Source organism: Patiria miniata, unplaced genomic scaffold (genome assembly GCF_015706575.1).
Source record: "Patiria miniata isolate m_02_andy unplaced genomic scaffold, ASM1570657v1 HiC_scaffold_20, whole genome shotgun sequence".
Classification (NCBI taxonomy): domain Eukaryota; kingdom Metazoa; phylum Echinodermata; class Asteroidea; order Valvatida; family Asterinidae; genus Patiria; species Patiria miniata.
Window position 1 is genome coordinate 41,926,925 of NW_024037059.1, and position 24,517 is coordinate 41,951,441.

The 24,517-nt window shown below is 40.0% G+C and overlaps 3 protein-coding genes across 6 annotated transcripts; 1 reads left to right on the forward strand and 2 right to left on the reverse strand.

Moving 5' to 3' along the window:
- Positions 1–460: 460 nt before the first annotated feature.
- LOC119729283 (ornithine decarboxylase-like) lies at positions 461–13,135 on the reverse strand. Of its 4 annotated transcripts, XM_038201892.1 has the most exons (13): positions 9,479–9,651; positions 9,003–9,100; positions 7,559–7,679; positions 6,533–6,629; positions 6,097–6,173; positions 5,832–6,004; positions 5,473–5,607; positions 4,429–4,594; positions 4,068–4,215; positions 3,814–3,932; positions 3,582–3,708; positions 2,984–3,071; positions 461–1,813 (listed from the first exon to the last, which is right to left on the reverse strand). In XM_038201892.1, exons 3-13 carry the CDS (start codon positions 7,661–7,663, stop codon positions 1,738–1,740), a joined length of 1,311 nt encoding a protein of 436 aa, XP_038057820.1. In that variant the 5' UTR covers positions 7,664–7,679; positions 9,003–9,100; positions 9,479–9,651; the 3' UTR covers positions 461–1,737. The 4 variants fall into 4 exon arrangements, with proteins under 4 accessions (XP_038057820.1, XP_038057823.1, XP_038057822.1 ...); XM_038201895.1 differs by lacking the exons at positions 9,003–9,100; positions 9,479–9,651 and adding an exon at positions 13,000–13,135; XM_038201894.1 differs by lacking the exon at positions 9,003–9,100.
- A 2,222-nt stretch (positions 13,136–15,357) lies between these two features.
- Positions 15,358–16,174, forward strand: LOC119728145. The gene is made up of 2 exons (XM_038200217.1): positions 15,358–15,377; positions 15,710–16,174. The coding sequence occupies exons 1-2, from the start codon at positions 15,358–15,360 to the stop codon at positions 16,125–16,127; spliced, it is 438 nt and encodes a 145-aa protein (XP_038056145.1). The 3' UTR covers positions 16,128–16,174.
- A 5,332-nt stretch (positions 16,175–21,506) lies between these two features.
- On the reverse strand, positions 21,507–24,013 carry LOC119728146. The gene is made up of 3 exons (XM_038200218.1): positions 23,809–24,013; positions 23,043–23,121; positions 21,507–22,582 (listed from the first exon to the last, which is right to left on the reverse strand). Exons 1-3 carry the CDS (start codon positions 24,011–24,013, stop codon positions 21,808–21,810), a joined length of 1,059 nt encoding a protein of 352 aa, XP_038056146.1. The 3' UTR covers positions 21,507–21,807.
- Between the last annotated feature and the right edge of the window lie 504 nt (positions 24,014–24,517).

The following is a 24,517-nucleotide window of genomic DNA, read 5'->3' on the forward strand; positions in this document are numbered from 1 at the left end:
ATATCGGGTGGTAATAACATGGCAATGCCGGAAAAACCGGTTACATTATCCCTGGTAATATTGGGTAAATGGGGTAATATCGGGTGGTAATAACATGGCAATGCCGGAAATATCGGTTACATTATCCCTGGTAATATTGGGTAAATGGGGTAATATCGGGTGGTAATAACATGGCAATGCCGGAAATATCGGTTACATTACCCCTGGTAATATTGGGTAAATGGGGTAATATCGGTTACATTATCCCTGGTAATATTGGGTAAATGGGGTAATGCCGGAAATATCGGTAGCATATCTCTGGTAATATTGGGTAAATAGGGTAATAACGGGTTGCAACAAGGAAATATTGGTCTACTATTTCCCCGTTATTACCCACTGGTATAATGTTACCCGGTAATAACTACCGTTATTACTCGTTACAACCCGGGTAATATCGGGTAAAATGCCCAGTGGGTCTGTTAAAATTCAAATTAGAATGTAAGATTTAAAGTAGTTGATAAATCAAGATTACAATAATAGAGAAAATGAATTTACTGTACTCTATAGACGCGAGGATAAGAAAATATGAATAAGTAAAAGTAAGTTAATCATAAAATGCCAAACATATCATATTAAAAGGTATGAACAACACATTATAGAGACAAAACATTGAAAATAAAACAAAGAAATTAAAATCAAGAAAAGACTAAAACACCCCCCTAACAAATCCTTAACGTGTCATACATATTATGTTAAAATAATGGAAAATATGTATGTAACATACGGCTCTAAATCAAGATAGAAAAAATAGGGAAATTACTAAATTGTAGTTAATATTAAACATACCAGAATACATTAAAATAAGATCATCACATGCATTAGGGACATAAACGTTTACAACAAAAATATAATATGGACAACTAAAACAATTAAAACGAATAACAAACAATTGAACCAGAAAAATATAATAAAATATACTAAAAATATACTCAAAACAAATTGGGAGAACAAGCAATTAAAACATTGAAATCAGTCAAATACAATTAGACAGGCGAAGCGATTGGAGCGGGAGACCACATACGCGACCAGTCGCTCGCTGTTTCACAGCAGCTCTAAGCCACGATGACCTTGGCGAAAGGCTAGTGGTAGGATGGCTCTGTAGAGGTACGGTGCTAGTCATCTTACCGCTCACTGGCTTCATCTGTAGTCTGTCATAAACTCTCTTTCTTTTTTTTACAATTGATATATATTGTAAATTCTTTGTATTTTTAAATTTATGATTGTGTATATGTATCTTGTAATATTTTTTTCATATCGGCCAGTGGAGAAGTTTAATAAAAAATCAATAAAATAAAAATAATAAGCAACTAAATTTGCTAACCATTCCATCCCCCTACTTTACAGCTCTACGAAATTGCATTGTATGGCGTAGAAACACGAGCAAAATGGGGGGGGGGGGGTCCTCAGCTAACCAAAATCTCTCGTATTATAAGAGCTGTACGAAATTCAGCCGTATTAATTAACGGCCAGATAACCCTAACCCTGCTGCCAGCGGCCTGGGAACGAGTGAAGCATTGAGACGCTGTTAATAGGAAGATCCTTTCGTTTTTATAGTTGATTACTCACTAATCAGGTAACATTTATTTATGATTTACCGATCTTAGTATTCATTTCGAAAGTTTATTTCGAATGAAAAACTTCTGAACCGTGTAGGCCTAAGTGGAACCTATAGTAGGCCCTACTTAAATAGACCTATTTTTATACGGACGCTTGCTCATCAAAAACTACTCCTTTGCTCATGGTGCTGTCTTGGAAAATCTCGCGTAGGATGGGTCTGAGGAAAAATAATCAAATAAAATACAAGGTGAGTAAAAAAAACCGAAACCCAAAATGTCGGGACTATTGTTTTATTGAAGTTCTGCATGTAGCACTTTCAAAATCTAGGATATGAAAGCCCAATTCATAAGCTTTCTTTTAGTACAAGAATCTTTCAAATCAATTCAAAGTTTAAACACAACCACCGTTTTAAGGTTCTGTCCACGGATCACAAAAAAGGGGGCGTTCTTTCAGCAAAACAAAAACAATTCACACACATCCCTATGTGATTTGTTTTCGTTTTGCTGAATTTATGAAAGAACGCTGAACTTTTTTTGTGATCCGTGGACGGAACCTTAAAACGGTGGTTGTGTTTAAAATTCCGTAACTTGAAAAGTACAGAAGTAATTTGAATGATTCTTGTACTAATTGGGCTTTTATATCCTAGATTTTGAAAATGCTACATGCAGAACTTCACTAAAACAATGGTCTCAACATTTGGGTTTCGTTTATTTGACTCACCCATATGATAGTGTACGTATCCATGCAATATTGAGCTGAGTGGCCTTACATACATACCTCAACAGACTTTATAATACTATATCGTGCATGTTCAAGTGTAGTCTGTGCAGGGAATAGACCTTTGCTGTGCAGATTCGGCACGACTGTGCAAAACAAGACCGCGAGATTCCGACCATTCAGGAGGCGCCTTGTAGGGGCTTCAATAAACCGTTGTTGTATTACAAAAATATGGCATCCAAATTGACCACTGAACAGCTCAGTCCGTATTTCTGATCGATTCGCAATGACGTCATTTAAGTCGATCCTGATTGGCTGGCGCCGGGGTGGCATAAAATTTGCATTGCTCATTTAATATCCAGACATTCACATTGGTTAATTACGAAGAGGGCTCCGTTGGACGGGTGACACTCAGCCTAATACAAGTGCGGAACTATAGACAATTAATAGGTTTCTGAGATGCCAATCTTAAGAAATATAGGAGAATTAGACATTTTGAATATTGATGTCAATTTCTGCAAATGTTTTATCCTCGAAAATGTAGGCCTATATACGATGATGATAATGTGGTAGCCTGTTTCCCACGCTAAGAGCAAAGGATAAAAAGGACAATATCGTGATATGCCGTGGAAATTTAACACTTGCCCCAATATGCAATCTGTCTACTCACAGAGATTCTTTTGGTGCGACATAATAGGATTTCGGGGTTCCAAATCCGTTGAAATCACAGCTAGTTGAAGACGCGTATGCTCCCATATCTTAAGAACAGAAAAGGTTAAAAAAAAAATGACATCAAGATAAATGAAAGCCAATGAAAATTCGCTATTTTATTGACCTTTATTTGCAAATTCAGTGCACAGTCATTCGTAAATCACAAGTACGTGGATTATGTTCAAGATCAAAAAATATATAATATCGTGAGAAATACAAAGAGTTCAATTGTATAGAACCGTTTTACCCTATTGAAAAATACCGAATGGTTATCAAAGTATGACTGGAAACGTCGGAAAAAGGGCCATTTTACGAGACTTTTTGCCGGGAAACGGGCCCGTACAGAGGTTTGAACTGAAATGAACACAACAAATTCATAAACGTTTGCACGCACTAACGGTGACACCATGGCTAAATAAACACATACATGCACAAAAGGAAAACATATCTTGAAATGATGCATGGAGTTTCTGTCCCGGCTCTACCATAGTCAACTTTGCTCTGCGGGCCTTTGAGACAACCTTATTATTAGAAATATATCCTAATTTTGGACTTACTTTGGAAAATGACGAAGTCGCCAGCTGTTAATAGCGGGAGCTTGCAGTCGGGAAACAGACAATCAGTTGCATCACAAGTCGGACCCCAGATGCATGATGGGTACAAAGGCTCGTCTTTTTGCAGTTTCTATTGTCAGTCGGTAAAACAAAGTATATCGATTAACGAATACAGTTATTTGTATTTAGTACATGTACATTGATTATTTGTTTTGTACTTGCGTTACCCACTTACTCTCAGCGGATATGGTGGCGCGAAGAAATTCGGATCCGTGAAGAGCGGACTGAAGGAGTTGTATAACCCCGTATTTAAATAGTAATATTTTGTCAGTTTGCCACTTTTCTGGTCAGCACCTAAAAAAAAAAACACATCGGAAACAATGGGTAAATATCTGGTAGAAGAAGCAGTTGCAAAGTAAAAACTTCGCTCATATAGGCCGTTTTAACGAGCTGGTCATTATTAAATTGAAAAGAAAAGAAACTGCCTACCGTTGTTGTTGCCATCACGTGTGGCTATGACGTTAGCCACGAGATGCACCGCCGATTCGACGTAGTACGTACCGGGCTCAGCGATCACTCTCACCCCGCAGCCCGACGGGAAATGCCGCTTCAATGACTCGCTTATTGCATCTGCAAACTGCGTATAAAGTTACGTCGGTAAATTTTACGTGAAAATAACTTCAACTTGTCATTCTCTTGTTCCTCGGGTACCCCCCCCCACCCCTTCCTAAAACCATAAGCGATATAACTGCACATATATAGTTAGATACTCGTTACAAATTTATCATTTTGACTGGAAAACAGAAAAACCATGTATTGCAAACGAGCAATTAACGTGTGTTTCAATCACCTGTTGGAATCCAGGTTTGAAGTTCTCTCTTCCAGGATATCCTCCTCCAATGTCCAACAACTTCATGTCATGGCCGAGGGCTCTCCCGGCGTCAAACAGCGACTTGGCACACGATATGGCCCCGGAAAACACCTCCGGATTGGAAGCACCGCTCCCAATGTGGAAGCTGCACAGTCGGGACAGAATTGTCGCGACAAATAAACGAAAGAATTCTAATTGGTATTTATAACAATGAAAAATGGACAGGAAGGAGAACGATGATGGTACAGCTTTAAACGTGATATTTGGTTAAAGGGAATATACATCATTTGCTTTTACTGTAATTTTCAGAAATGGATGGAATTGGGGGGTTGGAAATATATATCAAATATAATTACACTGACTTTTTTGAGGTTTTGGGTTCGAAAATGCTATAAAAACCAAGAAAAACAATCATTTCCCTGTAGTCTGGTTCCCTGACTCCATATAAGAAGAAATAGAGCAGTTTACTTACATTGGGGAATTGTAAGGTCAGGGAACCAGTCTAGCTGGCTCGTACCCGTTCATAGGTTTGTAATCGATTGCAAACAAGTGCGATGGTCAATTGGGGCCAGTATTTGAAAAAAAAACCCAGTTTTTTCCAACGCTGATCGGCCGATCAGCGTTGGAAATTGATACAAAAATATCACTTTTCTTGAAAATGACAGTATACCAGGTGCCATGATTTTACAGGATGCTTTACACTGTCATTCACTAACAGTCCAACAAGGTATTTCAAAATGATTTGGTAGTTTTATTCTTTGATGTTTGCAAATGTTGTATTTTCCCTTTAACATACAAGTCTTCAAAGACCATTTTCATGTTATGGTCATTTTGTTTTTTTCCTATTCAAATCAACGTAACCAAAGCGAGGCTGGAAGGAAAAATAGTCTGTTTCCTTTTTTTGCAAAGGAAACTATTATTCAGTCCTGTTATTGGATACAGGGAACATGACTGAAATGGCGGTAGCATGATAAAGATCTATTGTATCTTCTCCCATCAAACATTCTTGCTACAGAAACACACCTGACACCGATGATTTCCATTGCCAACGCCTTAGCTAGCTGCATCAATCCTGGGATGTCATCCAGTGGGCAGCCAAACTTGGACCCCAATTTATAGACTGCGCTCGGGTCGTCAAACAACATGCGCAGCACAAGCCTACAGGAGTAAACAAGCGGGAACATAGCTATAGCATCTACACGATACTCACTTTAGATGGCTTATAACAACCCTGGATTTTAATTACTGCTTTCTAAGTTAAGCACGAAAACTTAAAGATTGGTACCGATGCTGACTTCGAGGGACTTTAAACATCAACTCTTAATGCGTCCTCTTTCATCATAGTTGAGGTTTGAGACAAATTTAGTCTCCTTTATACTCACTTTGCCTCTGGATAGACGCGTTTGACCTTTTGCAACTCCTCCATGGTGTCAAAGGTCATGAGACTGACTCCCTTCTCCTTGGCGTAGCGGAGATGCGACACCTGTTTGTATGGGTTGGCGTAGATGATGCGGTCAGGGCTAGCTCCCGCATCCAACACCATCTCAATCTCTCTCTTAGATACAAAAGAAAACTCGAGCATGTCACTATTTCTCCATGACTAGCATCACACGTCCATACAATATTGAAAGATAATTATCTTCTTACCTTACTTGCACAGTCAAAGCTTCGATGACGTCCCACCATCAACTTCAAAATTGCCGGGTCAGGGTTACACTTGACGGCTACAATTGAAGATATGAAGACCACTAGATGAAGAGATTAGTGGCTATAGGGTGCTTAACACATAAGCTACAGGGATAAAAGACCTTAATTACACAATACAGATATAAATATATCAATAACTGTAATGGGATGTGTATAAGCATTGCTTTTGTCAGGATAGGCAAAGAAGTTGCATTATGGAAGTAATATTTCGGTTTAACTTTTGATTAATAATTCGTGAAATAAAGCGCAGGTCGATCCGCGCCACCGAGACAGTGTAGCGACATGTAGTAATTTTCATTAGGGGGACCATTTCTTTGTTGTCAAAATTCCATATGACCGTAAACATGAGAAAAATAAAGGAATACAATATACTGACCATAAAATGTCTCTACTGTAGGTAGCAACTCCTGCCACTGTCTGTCTTTTGCAATCACGTCACCGAGGTCACAAATGTAAAAGGGATCACCGTAATCCTGGTATAAAGCAAAATACAAAGGAAGAAATTAATCGATTTATTCAATAATCATTGAACACGGACTATCATTGAACAAATTGAAACTCACATTCTCAGAATATAAATTAACTGATGGCAAATAAGTAATAAACACTTAATTGACAATCATATCCAGAAAATGCCATGAAGACTTAATTTAGAAAACTTCACGGAGTTTTTCAAGTAAAAGTGTTCAAAATAGTACGATCACACTCAATAAAACCTTCATCGTGCGACATTGAAGGCCGAAGTAACGTAATGTAATGCACCTTTGTGTCCCATTTAACCTTATTTTAAATTTTTGTTTGGGCATTTTGGTGCCTTTTTGTTTGGTTGTTATGCTTATGAAATTTGCATATTCATGTTATGCATATTTATGCAAAAGTGTGATGTAGTTTCAGGCAGAAACCTCAATGTTCCAGCTATTTCAGCACCAAAATTTGCCTTAACTTTTTGGGATATTTTGCTGTTGTAACTTTCTTTTCTTTGGTGATTTGATGTTGTTTCAGTACAAGACATGAGCAAAATGAGCAAACTTTTTCCACAAATGATTTAATGAGTAAATGTTAGGTTCACAATTTGAACAGAAAACCCCTAAACATCTTTCTAAGATCATTCCGACAACAGCGCCCTTATTTGTCAGGAATGTTAAATGTTTACAAAAATCGATTTTTCATTAAGACTATTTAACCAAAAGAGGATGTAAAATAGTTTTCATAAATTTAAGAGGATTAGAAAGATGTACAAAATATGTTCCTAAGTAAAATTCTTGTCATGGGCCCCTTAATGGTTTACTGGTGCTCATGATCTCTTTCCCAAGTTACCACGTACAGCGAATATACCGGATATAGATAGACAAACCACTAGACGGACTGACAGCAAGCCAGACAGAAAAAAACATATATGTACCTGTTCCACCATCAAATGTTCCTCGATGGTCCATCTTGCAATGTCTGATATTGATTGCTTGGTGTATATATCTGCTTTGAAGTTTGTCGATTCAAACTGCTCCATTTTTTTCAAACATATCCTTAAAAAAGAAGAATGCAGTCCAAAACTGGGAAACGGTTCAAATTGATGGGTTCTTGTAACGGGTTCAGCCTTATTAAATAAGCCTACAAAAAGACATATCGGTCGAAAGATTAGTTACAAGAAAACCAATAATGGAAAGAGTAGCCCAGATAATAGTAGCCCAGATGGTAACAGATAATGGTCTGGCCGTGCACGGATCCTAGACACCAGGATAAACGACTGTTCTGAGCTCTAGTACAAAATGCACTCAGTGGACTTGCCTTAATTGGTTAGACGCGTGATAACGGGCATTAATACCCGTTGGCGCGTAATCGCGAATTTTCCAGATGTGCCATTGTGTTTGGTTTTTGCACGACATCTAACACGGAATATTCATAAAACTGTAAGTAAAACTACTTCTTATTTAAGATATAATTGTTCCAAATTATTAAAAAAATAAATACTTCAGGATATAACAGATGGTATTGTGCAGTTTTTGTCGTCATAGATGAAGTATTTACCCGGGAAATAAACGTCAAATTTCGAGGAGAACACCGTTTACCCAAATTTCGTTTTTAATTAGGCTTTTATTACAAAGTTTTAGAGAGATAGGATGCCGAACCGATGAAACAAAAGCGACATTTCAAAGCTAAAGATATTGTGCTCGGCGTTACCATGTGGTTATGTAGTTATCACATCAGAATTCAATAATAAAGACCAAAAACGTAGACTCATGAATATTCAAAAATATAATTCGCTGGTTTGACAGACCTCGAGGCCAGATCGGGCGAAGAGTCTTGCAAATCTGACAGCCACCGCGCGCAGTGGTCTTTGTTGAAAAGTATTCATGGTATTTGCCACCAGTACAGGCCGTTATCACGCGTCTAACCAGGAGTTGGGCGAGTCGTTCATCCTTGTGTGTAGGATCCGTGGGCCATGTAGAGTTTGGTCCAAAGTCCACTCAATTCCGTACACTCTAAAAAAAAGTTGCTCAATATTGGGTAAAATTACTACCTTTTCGAGAGTAAAAAGGGAACATGGTCGTCAACTTGTGTACTTTTTTTTACACAACAGCTAAAGTGTAGAAAAGTACCCATTTCAGTGTAACTTTTACCCATAATTGTGTTCGTGTTTGCACAACAAAGTTGGGTAAGAAAGTTTACCCATGTGACGACCATGTTCCCTTTTTACTCAATTATTGGGTAAACTTTACCCAACCCTCCTTTTACCCAAGTGTTGTGTCAGTTTCTTACCCAGATATTGGGTTCTAATTTTTACCCTGCATTGTTGGGTTCTAAATTTACCCATCACTTGGGTTGTTTTTAAATTAGTTGTTATGTACCTTTGTTATTGACCCTTGCGGTTTTATTCAACTTTGAACTCTGCAATGTGAATTGCATGCTAGAGACAGCAATCGCGAGGGATTTCAATAACTGAGTCCTGGGTTGGAAAGTCAGTAAAATGAATAAGATGATATTTCCCCAAATATGGTGCTGATGCATGAGGACTATTACGAGGAACGTGGGCTAAATGATGGGCAGGGGTGTTAGAATTTCCCTCAATCAACTCATTCAAAAACAATGCCCCAAATGTCGGTCACTTTACCCCGTGTTTCTAGATCTGAGAACACTCACTATACGGTGCATGAAACGCATGCATCATGTGCATGGAATCGTGGATGACAGAGCCGTGACGTCCAAGTTGCAAATAATGTCTAAATAATAAGCATGTCACTTGTCCAATCTCTCCGATATTAATCCTCATACATCAGGATCGCATTTAGAGGAAACAACACTAAAATTCTTTTCACTGACTTACCTGGAACAAAGAAATCACGTCTTCAAAATCCCCAAATTGTTAAAGGTCTCACAAATGGTGGCCATTTTGTACATGAGTGATACGCGTGCACAATATTGGGCAAACGTTGTCACGTGCGTCAGTTTACCCCGCACCGTGGTAACATTTTACTAATGTCGTGGTAAATTCTACTCTTCGACGTGTTCAATGAAAGAATTGTTACACAGTTGTGGGGTAAATTCAGTTTCTTTAACCCATCACTTGGGTAATAATACCATGATTTTAACTTTTTTCCTGTGCTGCTTGGACTTGTAGTCAATGTTGGGTATTATTTTACCTTTTCATGTGTAACACATTTGACACAAGTAGGAGGTACAAGCGAAATTTTCATTTTGCTCAATATTGAGCAGAAATGACACAATTTTTTTACACAACAGTTTTACACAACATAAATTTACACTTCTTTTTTAGAGTGTAAAATAGCTAAAAATAACTGATACCAGCGTATCAACATATAATTATTACATGTTGTTAGCGACAGAAGGGCACTCTTTACAAATATGGGGGGGGGGGGTAAGAGCTGGGGGGAAAAATGCATTTGAATGGAAAAGGGCAGTCTTTACAACATATCGCGGGGATATCCCCCCCCCGGCTACGCCTAGGTGTAGAATTTCAATTAACGAACCAATCATTTTTTTTACTTTCAGTGCCCATGCAGCTGAGCTGGGGAATACCGTACCGGCAGAACCCATCATTGTTCATTACTGAATACTATACTACAACAAAAAGAATGCATTCTAGTTTGGTTGTAAAGCTCCACCCCTCTATCCCATACACCCACAACCCCCCCCTCCCGGCCCTCCCCCAAGGCAATAAACTCCCATTCATCAATACCTAAGACATGCAGTTTACGCATTCCTTTTGGTCGAAAGCACGGTCACGTGGCCAGTCTTAAACGGATGATAAAGCTAGATGGTCTAAATCACTTTTCCAGTGTCACATGATATTTGGACTCCCAAGAAATCCGTTGCCTTAACGTTTTATTGGCTGAACGTTCACATTCCTCACGTATGCATGTGCAATACTACCAGTGAATCAGTATTTCATGGTCCGAAATTCACACTACACCAGCCAAGCTGCGTTTTACGCGACCCGTCGCGCAGTACGCGCGACGCGCACGGCAATGACCTTATAAGGTTGTAGGTTTTAGTTATACTGTCCTGATCCTACTCATCTCCGAGTTTATTATACAAATAATGAATGTTTGTGAGTGCAATGGTTAGAATAATTTCATGAGGTGACAGATGAAATGTTCTATTCCACATGTCACCGAATGAAATTATTCTTTCCATTGCACGAACGTGAAACATTCATTATTTGTTTTATATAACACCCGCTGAATAAATCCTTGTCATCTGATTGGTTGACTTTTAATAGCCAATTTATTCAGGTTAAAAACTTTTTAAAAGTTCGACAACTTCGTCATATTTATATTAATGCAAACTGTTCGACAGGTTAAGAACAATCATATTCAATTTATCTCTATTTAAAACAGCGCCACCACCAGCAGCAGCAGGCGCGGCCGAGTCGTTCATCCTTGTGTGTAGGATCCGTGTTTTAACTCACGTGATGAATACGCACAAAAAGTTCGGTCAATAAACACTCACAAAAGTCCACAAAAGAAGCTTGGATTGCTCACTGGAATAGCTCTGCCGATGTTTACTAACTCATGTAAAATGTAGTGTTGATTCTAGCTTGTAATTTCCTAGCGAAAGTATAGAAAATGCACTGTAAAAATCGCGTGTGTGACAGAAAACTGTAGACGAACGATAATGAAACGAAATGAATGAAATAATCAATGATGAATGCACAATGGTTGAGTTGACCTTTGAACTAACATTATGTACAAGATGCGTTAAAGGCGCAGTCTGAACTTTAAAGGGAACGCTACAAGGTAACGAGTTGTGGAGGGGCATTCCATAATATAGTCAGAGGGGTGTTTCGTAAAACATGAAGTAAAACTGTTGAATAAAATGGTTAGCAACATTTAGTTTTTGACATGTTTTGATTTTTAGACTGAAAATATATTTTTTTTCTGACCTAAAAGGTAGTGAATTCCGGGTCGGTATTAAACACTCCGTTTAAGACCGGTGGGAGTCTGGATGGGTCATAATTACCCATCCAGACTCCCACCGGTCTTAAACAGAGTGTTATTATATACCTCCCAAACACACATTTATTCCCTTAACAATTATTTCTCTTTTTATGTGTGGGCATTTGTTTTATTCCTTTCCTACCGGATTTAGCCGGGAAAACTGCATTGGAAGAGTTTTCTTAAAGTTGTCTTACCCCTGGCTATTCTAGTTTTACCCCTAAAAATTTAAGTCATTGATTGTTATTTTTCTAGCATTACATTTTTCTGTCATTTTGCTTTAAGGTGACATTGAATCCGCGCACATTTATTATAGAATCATCTCTTTACACTTTCAAATTTGTTTGTAGCTCGATGATAATTCACGTGGACATTTTTGGTGTGTGTTTTGAGCTGCAAAAGCAACCAAATTAAAAGCCCTTTTTTGAGAGGGATGCAGAGGCCATTAGTTGAGAGAAAAGAAAATCGAATTTGAAACCGCACGGTAAGACATAGCACCAATAAAAAACCGCGAAGCATTGCAATCGACATTTTATCGAGACAGACTACCGAAAAATCTAAAATAATACAATATCAGTTTGAAGTTGCAAGACTTACAGGCTAATTCGAGTTCACTGTCAATGTGAAGGCAATTGTACATCGTCATAGCGACGGAGCGGGGTTCAATACCCCCACCACATCCACCCACCATTATCTGTGAAAGATGTTGAAATAGCTGTACACCTACCTACTGTGACAGGTCAAAACAGCGGAGCGAATTAGGCTCGACACACTACAGGGTGTATCAAAAAAAAGTATACACTTAGAAAAATGTATCAAAAACGGATGTTTGATAATTTTCCAAAAATCTGTCACTATCGATTGATGGACCAAGGTCTTATGCTTTAATTACCACCATGTCAATCTTCAGCTTTTCCGCATGAGTGAACACTAGCTATTCACTTTCACCAGATTTGAATTGGCTTGCGCACAAAAGTGAAAGGGTTAAAACAGAATCTTCTGCGCCGTTTACAATGAGGCTGAACAACTATCAAGTTGAAACTGTGTCCGAAATTGCTCAGGGAAATATATAGGGGGAAATGAAGTTTGAAAAAGCTTTGTCTCCGTGTGAGAAATCAGTTTTCACATAAATCAAACTACATATACTCTGCTCCTTACAGGACTTGGTGTAATATTTGAGGCCACAAACCAACTTTGTCCTTGCAATTAATATCGTGACGTCCTTATGAAACACCTCATTGTCAGTGACGACATAATCAACTTAACCACAGCTCATACTCAAAGTAATAAATGGAACTTTTTACGATATTTTTTTCATTGAAGTAATTGTACTGTTCTCCGAGCATAATTATTTCAACCCCGTGAAAGATGCTGAAATAGCTGTACTTACCTACTGCGATGGGTTAAAACAGCGAACGCACGACACACTAATGCTGGAAAGTAGGAACTGAAAGTAGAGGTGTAATCTGTTACACAGGTTTCAAAGATGTCTGACAATTATGAATACAGACGCAATGTGCTGTATGCAGTGACACCGTACCAAGGTGTGCATAACAGACTAGCGACCCCGCTCTGACCATACCATACTTGTATACCACTATCTTAACAATAGAAAAACATCACCCCTGAGAGAAGATCTTTAGAAAAAGATATAAAAGGAACACAATGCTATCACCCCGCAATTCCATCTGACTGGGATGTCCGACCTAGCCTGCAGTTTTCTATAGTCGCACTTGATTTTGGCAGTAAAGTGCGACGACATTTTTAAAAGAGGACTGAACAACAAACACTGACCCAGTCCTACATGTAGACCTAAATGACACCGATGTAATATTATAGCACAAAACATTTCACGTCGTTGCTTAAATACTTTTTTCTACACACATACAGTACTCGGGGAAAAGTTTCATTTGTTCTTAAACCACTTCGTAATAATACTTGAGATATTTTAAGTCTATATCAGGGGGATTTTTTTGTAATATATTTTTCGCCGTATACATTGACAATTTTCATGTATGGTTCACTGAGGCAGTAATAGCTTGTAACGTTACAGGTTACTAGTAATTATTCTTCCTGATAATGAATAAACCAAGGATTCTTAAAAAGGGAACAGGCAATATTAGGCCAAAAAAAAAAAGTCTCCGGTTTCTGGTATGCGCGCGCGTCGCCGTAGCCATGCGCGTCGGCAAAATGAAAAAGTTTTTTTTTCATTACAAGATGATGTCTCAAAACCGCCAAACTCACTGGTTTGACTGGAATCCTGCTGCTGCACAATTTTAACGTGTTTTTAGATGGGGTTATGATCGAGAATAAGCTTTATGTGGCCTCTGGACTCCCATATATTTGCACTAAGTTTAGTCGGGCACCATTTGCAGTCATCAGCCGACATTTGAAGCCAAAAAAAAAAAAAAAAAAACAGGTAAAAAAAAAAAAAAAGCCGCGTCGCCGCACCACTTTTGGGGCAAGCTCCATACCAGAAACCGGAGACATTTTTTTTTTTGGCCTTATGGATTGAAGCCTGAAGAAACCTTGAGCGGGAAGATGCATATCAGATGAAAAAGAAATAATCGGCTGTAGAGTTTGGAGGAAAACTTCAGAGGGGTATTCCGGGGTGAACCAACGGAATCAGGCAGGGACTGAAAGTCCGGGTGTCGGCCTAGATGAGAATTGGACCTGGTTACAGAGGTGAAATCAAAGAAAGTAGCGGTGAACCCACCTGACTCCCTTGAAGCTCTATATGTATTTTATTTTATCTTACTGAAACTAAATGGTAGTCCCATGCCAGTACAGAGCTACGGGGGAAAAAAGACCGAGAGAAAGCAGTAATATTCCAAAATAGCATAATTATTGCAACTTCTTGTTCGTTTTGATGTCTCCGATGTCAGAGAGTTTGAAGTCAGTATATAACTGCCCCTTGAAAGTATCTAACGTTTGTGCTCCACATCACTTTGAAAAAGAAACAGATTCCTCGATTATTTTCGAGGAATCTCTGGATTTGCTCGTTGTAAAATACACCCTGTTTGAAAAGAGTATATCGACACACATGTTGAACCGATTCTCATGGATTTTTAGTCATAATAACTCACCCTCGCCGAGCGCGGTGGCTTTAAGATCGTTGGGTTGATGCAGTTCAACATGAAGGAGTTGTACACCCCGACGTTCAAATAATACATTTTCTTCGGTATTTCATCTTTCTTTGTGGCATCTGAATAGGCATCTGAATAAACACAAAATAAAGGAGCTTCGTTAGATATGCCGTTTTGAAGAGAAAAAAAAAGAACAGAAATTATGGATTTCGACAACGCTGTGATCGATTTGATTTAATTGATACAACTCCCACGATGTAGAAGGACGCTCAAAACAGAAAGATATAATATTTCTGTAAACACTGAATAGAGAAACTAATTAAAAATGTGACCATTTTAATATGTCGGTTCACAAAAGGTAAACGCGGTTATTAAACATTTCTATAATCAAGCAAACTTCGACGACCAATTTCCAGAAGTTCTCCGTTTTTTGGATCAATATCACGCGTATAAAAGTATTCTATTTCAATCCATGATTGTATCGGTTGGTGTACATAATGGAGTGTATACTCGATAATCAAATACCACACGGAAACTGTTGGGGAATTAAACCATTATAAAGGATGGGATGTGGATCATTGCAGCATTTCAGTTGGGCAGTACAGGTTGAGACACCTTATTCTTTGTCCTGGTGACTCACAAGGAAAAGCATTTGGTTCAAGATGATTCCGTCCAAGAACAGGTAAGTGTAAAATCTGCAAAATATCCCAAACTTATAACGTCTCGGAAACAAAGTATTTGTTTTACACTTGGGATCTGGGTACAGAGGCCTCCGTTTTCAGGCATCCATTTCGAATTAATGCTGTCATTAATTCCGCAATACACTTTTCTTTAATAGTACAATAGCTCTCTTATTAAACCTTTTTTTTCAAGTTCAGCAACCTTTTATTCTCGCAACTATAATCACAGATACCTGATAGTCACTCATCACCATCATCTCGTATTGAAGACACTCCCGCATCTTGTCAAAAAAAATAAAATAATGTGAGTACTTTCCTTCGTTCTTAAAAATAGGCGAAACAGTATGGGCTTCTCTAAAGTTCGCTTGTGCGTGGCTCTGTTACTGGCATGGACGTCGTTCAACATGACCTTCCTACCATCGGTGAAGGCGGCATCAGAGCTCTCCAAGCGCTACTACCCCTGCGATGATCTCGCCAGCGCGGCCATTCAAATCGTCTTAGACAATCTCCGCCCAGAGCCAGTACAGAGCCAGCTGATCTCCCTGTCCAACCAGTACCGGGGAACGACGCTGTCCTACCCGATGCCCGACTGGAAGATCCTGCGGGTCTTCAAGAAACTGGATGACATCAGAGATCTCCACTCGCAGGTGGATTCCTTCATCAGCACCGTATCTATCGAAATAAATCGAGATGTTGTGACCCTGGAACAAAACTGCAAAAGCAATACCCTCGGGAAAAGATTAGGCAAATAGGAGGTATCATCAATGCCCTTGAAAAACGACTTCGACTCGGAGACATCAACATGAACAGGACTGGGAAGTTGTAATAATTTTGGAATAACACTGCTTTCTTTCGTTTTTTCCCCCGTGGCTCCGTACTGGCACCGGGGACTAAATTTTAGTTTCAGTTAGATTAAGTAGAGCTTCAAGGGAGTCAGGTGGGTCACCGCTACCTTCTTTGATTCCACCTCTGTGACCAGGTCCAATCTAGGCCGACACCCGGACTTTCAGTCCCTGCCTGATTCCGTTGGTTCACCCCGGAATGCCCCTCTGAAGTTTTCCTCCAAACTCTACAGCCGAATTTTTCTTTTTCATCTGATATGCATCTTCCCGCTCAAGTTTTCTGCAGGCTTCAATCCATAATATTGCCTGTTCCCTTTTTAAGAATCCTTGGTTTATTCATTATCAGGATAATAATAATTACTAACTTGTAACGTTACAAGCTATTACTGCCTCAGTGTCGACCCATACATGAAAATTGTCAATGTTTACCGCAAAAAAATTACAAAAATCCCTCTGATATAAACTTAAAATATCTCAAAGATATTACGAAGTGGTTTAAGAACAAATGAAACTTTTCCCTGAGTACTGTATGTGTGTAGAAAAAATAATAAAGCGACGACGTGAAATGTTTTGTGCTATAATATTACATCGGTGACATTTAGGTCTACATGTAGGACTGGGTCAGTGTTTGTTGTTCAGCCCTCTTTTGAAAATGTCGTCACACTTCACTGCCACAATCAAGTGCGACTATAGAAAATTGCAAACTAGGTCGGGATTGCTAGTCTGTTGTTATGAACACCTTGGTACGGTGTCTCTGCATACAGCACAATGCGACTGTATTCACGATTGTCAGACATCTTTGAAACATGTAACAGACTACAACTCTACTTTCAGTTCCCACTTTCCAGCATAGTGTGTCGTGCGTTCGCTCTGCTGTTTTAACCCATCGCAGTAGGTAAGTACAGCTATTTCAGCATCTTTCACAGGGTTGAAAATATTATGCTCGGAGAACAGTACAATTACTTCAATGAAAAAAATATCGCAAAAAGTACCATTTATTACTTTGAGTGTGAGCTGTGGTTAAGTTGATTATGTTGTCACTAACAATGAGGTGTTTTATAAGGACGTCACGATATTAATTGCAAGGACAAAGTTGGTTTGTGGCCTCAAATATTACACTAAGTCCTGTAAGGAGCAGAGTATTTTGTTTTATGTGAAAACTGATTTCTCACACGGAGACAAGCTTTTTAAAACTTTTTCCCCCCATATTTATTCCCATTTACAATTCCGGACACAGTTTCAACTTGATAGTTGTTCAGCCTCAACGGCGCAGAAGATTCGGAATGTCACCAAGAAAGGACAGGTCACTGCTAGATGTTTGTCTGTCTTCTGCAGTCAATTCACTAGCACGTTACTCCAGTGAGGTGGCGGTGAGAAAGCGGTTCCCAGTCGATAATGTCTTCCTGACCGATCGCCGAGCCAATCTCGTGCGTCGGCTCTCCGGAACATCCAGGGCGCTGTCCCGGTACGCCGACGCGCTACAGAGCAACCAAGGCCGGAGTCTTGGCAGCGAGTCTTTTCGGCTCCTGGAAGACGACTTGACCCTCAAGGTGATAGCAGCAGCTGACGGGATCCGGCTGCATTGCTCTTTGCTTGAAACTGCGCGCCGAGATTTGTACGGGAAGCATTACCAAATATTGCAGCAGTATCCGCAGCCAAGCAGATGCATTGCCGGTGACTGTGATTTTGAAAGCTCTCCGTTCCGGGCTCAACTTGAGGGGTTGGACTCGTTCCCCGCCGTAATCGAATCAACCCGTGTCCCGGATGCGACTCCGGGAAGTGTAAGTGTGAAAGACAGCGCCCAAATTAGCCGAGATGTTTTCCCATCAGTGCCCATCAGCTTCGGCCACGGGAATGCCACCGTTGCGGGGCCTTCGAGTCCGTTTCATCCCGGGATTTCAGCAGACTCTGTGTGCAACCGACCTATTGCTGGTCAACCACCCGCTTTGGGTCTTTCCGAGCAGGGACAGTCATGCGCCGTCCCAGACGGTGGAGGACCCCCGGAAGGCGATGACGGCACCGGGGTATTATATGAGATCGATGGAGCAAACACGCACTCAGCCCCATGGGAAGAACTTTCCGAGCAGGGACAGTCATGCGCCGTCCCAGACAGCGGAGGACCCCCGGAAGGGGATGACGTCACCGGGGTATTTTATGAGATCGATGGAGCAAACACGCACTCAGCCCCATGGGAAGAACTCACTAGTTGTGATAGTACAAGCTCCCTTTACCTCTGCCGCTTTTGCAAGAATCCTGGCCCGTTTCACAATCTTAATGACGTCAACAAACATGAACTAACACATTGCGTAAATCATCAGTGGTAAAAAAAAATAAAAAATGAGGGAATTATGGATAAAAAATAACTAGCAAACGGTCACCGTATATAAGTTATTTAAAATTATAATAAGAAACTGAGTAAAATTAATAAGAAATAAGATGAATCTTTTTCTTAGCTGTTTTGTGCCATAAAAATACGCAAACGAGACTATAATGCTGGAGACAATGTGTGTAAAGTTGTCATCGCAGTTGAAATTTCAGAGTGGCCATACAGCCCACTGAGAGCTTGATTTCCTTAAAAATCGGTTGCATTGCCGCCATTTTGTTTTACGTGTTAAACAATTTCGAGAGGAGAACCGACGACTCTTTGTTGAGTATCAGACGACTGTTTACTATACGCTGACTAAATACATGAAGCAGTCGACGAGTTGTGCTAAATACACCTACTCACTTACGACGTGTTTTGTGAAATGGATCGCAGGACGTGTGTCGCAGCTGCGACACATCGTAGAGATGCGACGCGTCGCATCGCTGCGATGCATCGTAAGTTACGATGAGTTTCATGAAATCGGGTACAGTAACAGACTACACCTCTACTTTCAGTTCCCACTTTGTGTCGAGCGTTCGCTGCGCTCCACCCGTCACAGTAGGTACGTAGGTGTACAGCTATTATTTCAACATCTTTCACAGATAATGTTGGATGGATGTGGTGGGGGTATTGAACCCCGCACCGTCGCTATGACGATGTACAGTTGCCTTCATATTGACAGTGAACTCGAATTAGCCTGTAAAGTCGTGTAACTTCAAACTGATATTGTATTATTTTAGTTTTTTCGGTAGTCTGTCTCAATAAAATGTCGATTGCGATGCTTTTTTTTATATTGGTGCTATGTCTTACCGTGCTGTTTCAAATTCGATTTTCTTTTCTCCCAACAATGACCTCTGCATCCCTCTCAAAAAAGGGCTTTAATTTGGTTGCTTTTGCAGCTCAAAAACACACCAAAAATGTCCACGTGAATTATCATCGAGCTACAAACAAATTTGAAAATGTAAAGAGATGATTCTGTAATAAATGTGCGCGGATTCAATGTCACCTTAAAACAAAATGGCAGAAAAATGAAATGCTATAAAAAAAGCAATTAATGACTTAAATTTTTAGGGGTAAAACTAGAATAGCCTGGGGTAAGACAACTTTAAGAAAACTCTTCCAATGCAGTTTTCCCGGCTAAATCTGGTAGGAAAGGAATAAAACAAATGACCACACATATAAAGAAAAATAATTGTTAAGGGAGTAAAATATGTGATCGGGAATTATAACACTATAAGACCGGTGGGAGTCTGGATGGGTGATAATTACCCGAGGCGATTTTTTTAAACGAGTGGTTTATACCGACCGAACACATATTTATTCCCATTATAAATACCTTTTCGGTCAAAAAAACAATACATTTTTTCAGTCCAAAAATCTAAACATGTCAAAAACTAGACGTTGCCAACCATTTAACTCAACAATTTTACTTCATGTTTTACGCAACACCCCTCTGACTATAATATGGAATGCCCCTGCATAACTCGTTACCTTATAAGGACATTGGCGTGCGCGTCGCGCGTACTGCGCGACAGTCGCGCAAAACGCAGCTGGGCTGGTGTAGTGTGCATTTCGGACCATGAAAATTACTGATTCACTTGTTGTACATTGCGCATGCATACGTGAGGAATGTGAAAGTTCAACCAACGTTAAAAGGCAACGGATTTCATGGGAGTCCCAAATTACGGCCGGACAGACTGAAGGCTAGTATAATGACTATGGTTGATGATAAGGGGGTGGGGGTGGGGGGGCCTAGCTCAAATTCGCGTGAATGTCCGCGGCGCTGGTGGAGCTGGATCATCGTCTACATCGCGTTGGTGCAACTGGCCCTCGCTTTGGGATCTGCGTTTAACTACAGCATCTTGTTCCTGAGTTTCATGGAGGATTTCAAGAAGAGCGCCGCACTGACAGGTATGTATCATTGTGCTATGTTTATTTGTTTAAATAACCACAAAGCACTGCTCCTTGTGACGGAACATAACCCCTGCCCCCCCCCCCCGAACCACCACCCTGCCCTCCCGATGTGCCTACCACAGCGTTTGCACTACACGATGAATGTATATTAATAGAACAAATTGCAGTACCATAATATCTTAATATTCAAGTTTTATAAAAAAAAAACCACCACACACTCAACCCCACCCCTATTAAGAAGGTAATCAGGACTTAGAAACACTTGCATTTTTTAAAGATTTTTTTTAATGAACGTCGCACTCAGCCACCGATGTGGCGACCTGATACTAAATACTTTCCACATGTAGTGTTTTTCGTTATATTTATTCAAACTTGTGATGAGTTTTAGGTTTGTCTGCATAGTTGGTTTATGTACAGCTGGATAAAAGCATGAAGTAAAGACAATGTACTACTAAATATAATATATATACCTTAGGCCTATATTAAAAAAAAAGGAATGTCGGTACAATGATAGCGTTGCAGCGTGACTTTTTACAAATTAACAAACACATCCGTTGTTCACTGGAAAATTCGAAGCTTTTTCTCAGCGCATGATCAATTACTTTGGCAAAAGATAACGATATAATTTTGATTGCTTAAAATTGATACAGGGTTTAATTTGTACACAACTGTTTCTTGCATTAATTGGAAAACTATAATATCCAACGTGTTTTTAAAAATATCAACAATACAAAAAACCAAAAAATATCTAATCATGCCTTTTGGGGGATGCTTACTCTCAAGTTAATAGACATTATATATTCAGATTATGTACACATCGGTCGTCCACTCACAAGTAAAAAAAAACACAGTCAAACAGTCAAGCCACAAATAAATCTGGTTTTTGTAAGGTTCATTTTCAAACCTTGTCACTCGATTTGAGAGAAGATTGCTTGTGAGCATTAAACCTGTGCGGTCTTGACTACTAATATATCTTTCTTTTTTTTTTTTTTGTGAAATTTGAGCGCCATTTTTGTATGGGCTGCACCAAGGGCATACATTTAAGCCGTGCTTGGCAACAGATTTTGTCAAAGGTGCATATTGATAGCCTCATCGTTTCGATAGAGGAGTTTTTATTAAGTCTCATGGTAGAGTTTGTTTGTTAATAACCTGTGTAGGCAGACTCAGTTGCTGGTTGCCCGTCACCTTTCTCCCGATGAGTTACCCCCTTCTTCAAACATGAAGATAGTCGGTGTTTGTTTTGTCTAGTTCTTGGTAATACCGATCCGCTATTTTCTCAGCAAACTCACTGCTCGGTTTTTAGTTTTGACATCAAATGTTCACAGAGGTCTTGATTGGTGCTGGATTAGGCAGAAGATATCCCGCTTCTGCGTCCACACTGCCTTCTCGAATTCCTCTTCCCTGCACAGCGCAGTAAGCGTATTCTGCCGAGTTGTCGCCTGGATTAGGAGCTGCCTTCTCAGCTTGGCGGGTGTTGACCGCTGGAGTAGGAGCATTAACGTATCCTGCGTCGACTGGAATTCCTTTTCCCTCCACAGCGCAGTAAGTGTATTCTGCTGAGTTGTCGACGGATTTGGGAGCAGCCTTCTGAACTTGGCGGGTCTTGACCGGTGCTGGAGTAGGAGCATTAACGTGTCCTGCGTCTACCTCTGAATATTCTCTTCCCTCCACAGCGCAGTAAGCGTATTCTGCCGAGGTGTCAACTGATTTAGGAGCGGCCTTCTGGGCTTGGCGGGTCTTGACCGGTGCTTGATTAGGAGCATTAACGTATCCTGCGTCGACTGGAATTCCTTTCCCCTCCACAGCGCAGTAAGAGTATTCTGCTGAGTTGTCGGCTGCTTTAGGAGCGGCCTGCTTGGCTTGGCGGGTCTTGACCAGTGCTTGAGTAGGAGCACTAACGTGTCCTGCGTCAACCTCTGAATATTCTCTTCCCTCCACAGCACAGTAAGCATATTCTGCCGAGCTGTCGACTACATTAAGAGCGGCCTGTCCTGCCTGCGAGTTTTCCAGCTCTCCCAAAACGAGATGATTTGATCCTTGTGAGTTTTCGTGTTCTTTGTTGTAATTGTCGGTAGACCTCTTGTGTCTATAAAAGCATAAAGAAACCAAGAAAAAGGCATGTGATGACGAATATTTCAGACTGCTTACTGGATGGGTCAAGAGGAGATTTGCTATAGTTGGGAATGGGGTAAACTAAGTTGGTTAGGGGTTTGGATTAAAAATTTGTATTGGTCTTGGATGACTGGGATTTACTTTTGATATCGCCTACTGGAGGGGGGGATTCGTTGTTTTTGTGTTGCATTCTTGAATGTGGTACAGAATAATATATAAATATATATTTTTTTAAACAAACTTTCTATCGATCGGGGACTGAATGTTTTAAGTTGAACTGGCTTGGTGAAGCTTTTTGTTTGGGTGAGGACAGATTGGTTGGATGAGTCGGTATAAGGTCAAGTCGGTACATTTGTTAGGAAATTCCCCCATGATTTGTCAGACAGAAATATTTTTTTTGTTAAGTTCTTTGCTATAGTACAAGTATCTCGTACCTTTTCAGAAGACAGACGACAATGACGCTAGTGCACACGACGAACACGACACATCCTACTGCTAGTACAATGTATGCTCCTGTACAAAAGAACAGGAAAAATGACAGGTGAAGGAAATACTACTAAATACCTCTGAAAGAAACTGATAACATCTGTCATAAGTGGGAGGATCTTTAACTTGTTCCCCTAGTATGAGTGTTCCTGTGTTGTTTTATTTCCTTGATTGCAGCCAGATGTCAAATCTTAATGAAGACGAGTATCAGCATTGAGTATCAGCTAGGAAATTGTATGTTGTGTTTTAACAACACAACATTTCTTTATTCCGACTTTGGGCGTCTGCATCCCTCTGAAAAAGGAACTTCATCTTGCATACAAATTAACCCGCCTATCGAGAGCCGATTTATTGCCTGGCCGCCAATAGTTCGATTTTTGAGAAGACATATACTTCAATAACTAAACATCGGTGGATTTTATCTTCGATGTCGCTTACACAAATGAATAGCTTTCATATTTCTTGAAAAATAGCAATCACAAATGTTCCAAGGTGAAACTAGCTAACTTATAGCACAGGGAATTGATCTGTAACATTTCATTATGTTTAATAACATTTTGCTTTCTTTGAGTGTAGAGTGTACGGTTGGTAAACACTATAATAATACATTTAGTCATCATTAGAAAGGTGGCATATGCGGCCGCTGGTAAATGCAAGGAGGAACTCTCAACAATATTCACTGCAATTGTGACGAAATTTAAAGATTCGTTCTACCTGCATTTGAGCCGCCTCGCACATCAAGTCCTCCGTCTCTGGCCGTGGATTGGGTCGTTGTGCCGTCTCTGTCGTTGGGCGACCGCGTCAGCTCGGGGTTGGTGACTCCTGCTGTCCTGGTCCAGATTGGCATCGGGAAGTTTTGGGAGAATTCTCCCGTAGTCTGGGCAGGAGTGACTGCCTCTCTGGCCGTGGTTCCTCCCATCTCGTCTGTTTCGGTGGTGGCGGCGAAGCTGCTTGTTGTTTGGCTGGGCCCATGGGTAATTGCTTCGGTGGGTGCCTCAGTTGTTGGAATATCTAACGCCAAATGAGAGGAAAGGAAACCCCATTTTATAGACAAACGAGGAAGCAAAAGGTAGCATTGTTAACTGTTGAGATAATTTATCTCTAGAGACACCGAAAAACGAAACATTCAACCGTAAATCATCAAGATAAGATTAATAGGAATTGAAAGTCGAGAATGCTGACGTAGTTTTCATTTCTTCAAAGTCTTGTCGGCAATACAAGCCATTTCGTTCAAGTGTATAATCCCTATTAAAATCTTGCATCTTCAAGCGGTATGTTCATCCAGATTAAAACAAAACCAGCAAATAAACAAGAGGAAATGTAGACATATTAGAACAAAACGTAGATCAAAAAAAAAAATTCAACAAACGTTTAGTCATTGGATTTTTTCTTCACAAAATTCGAATTATTGGCTGCTAGTCAA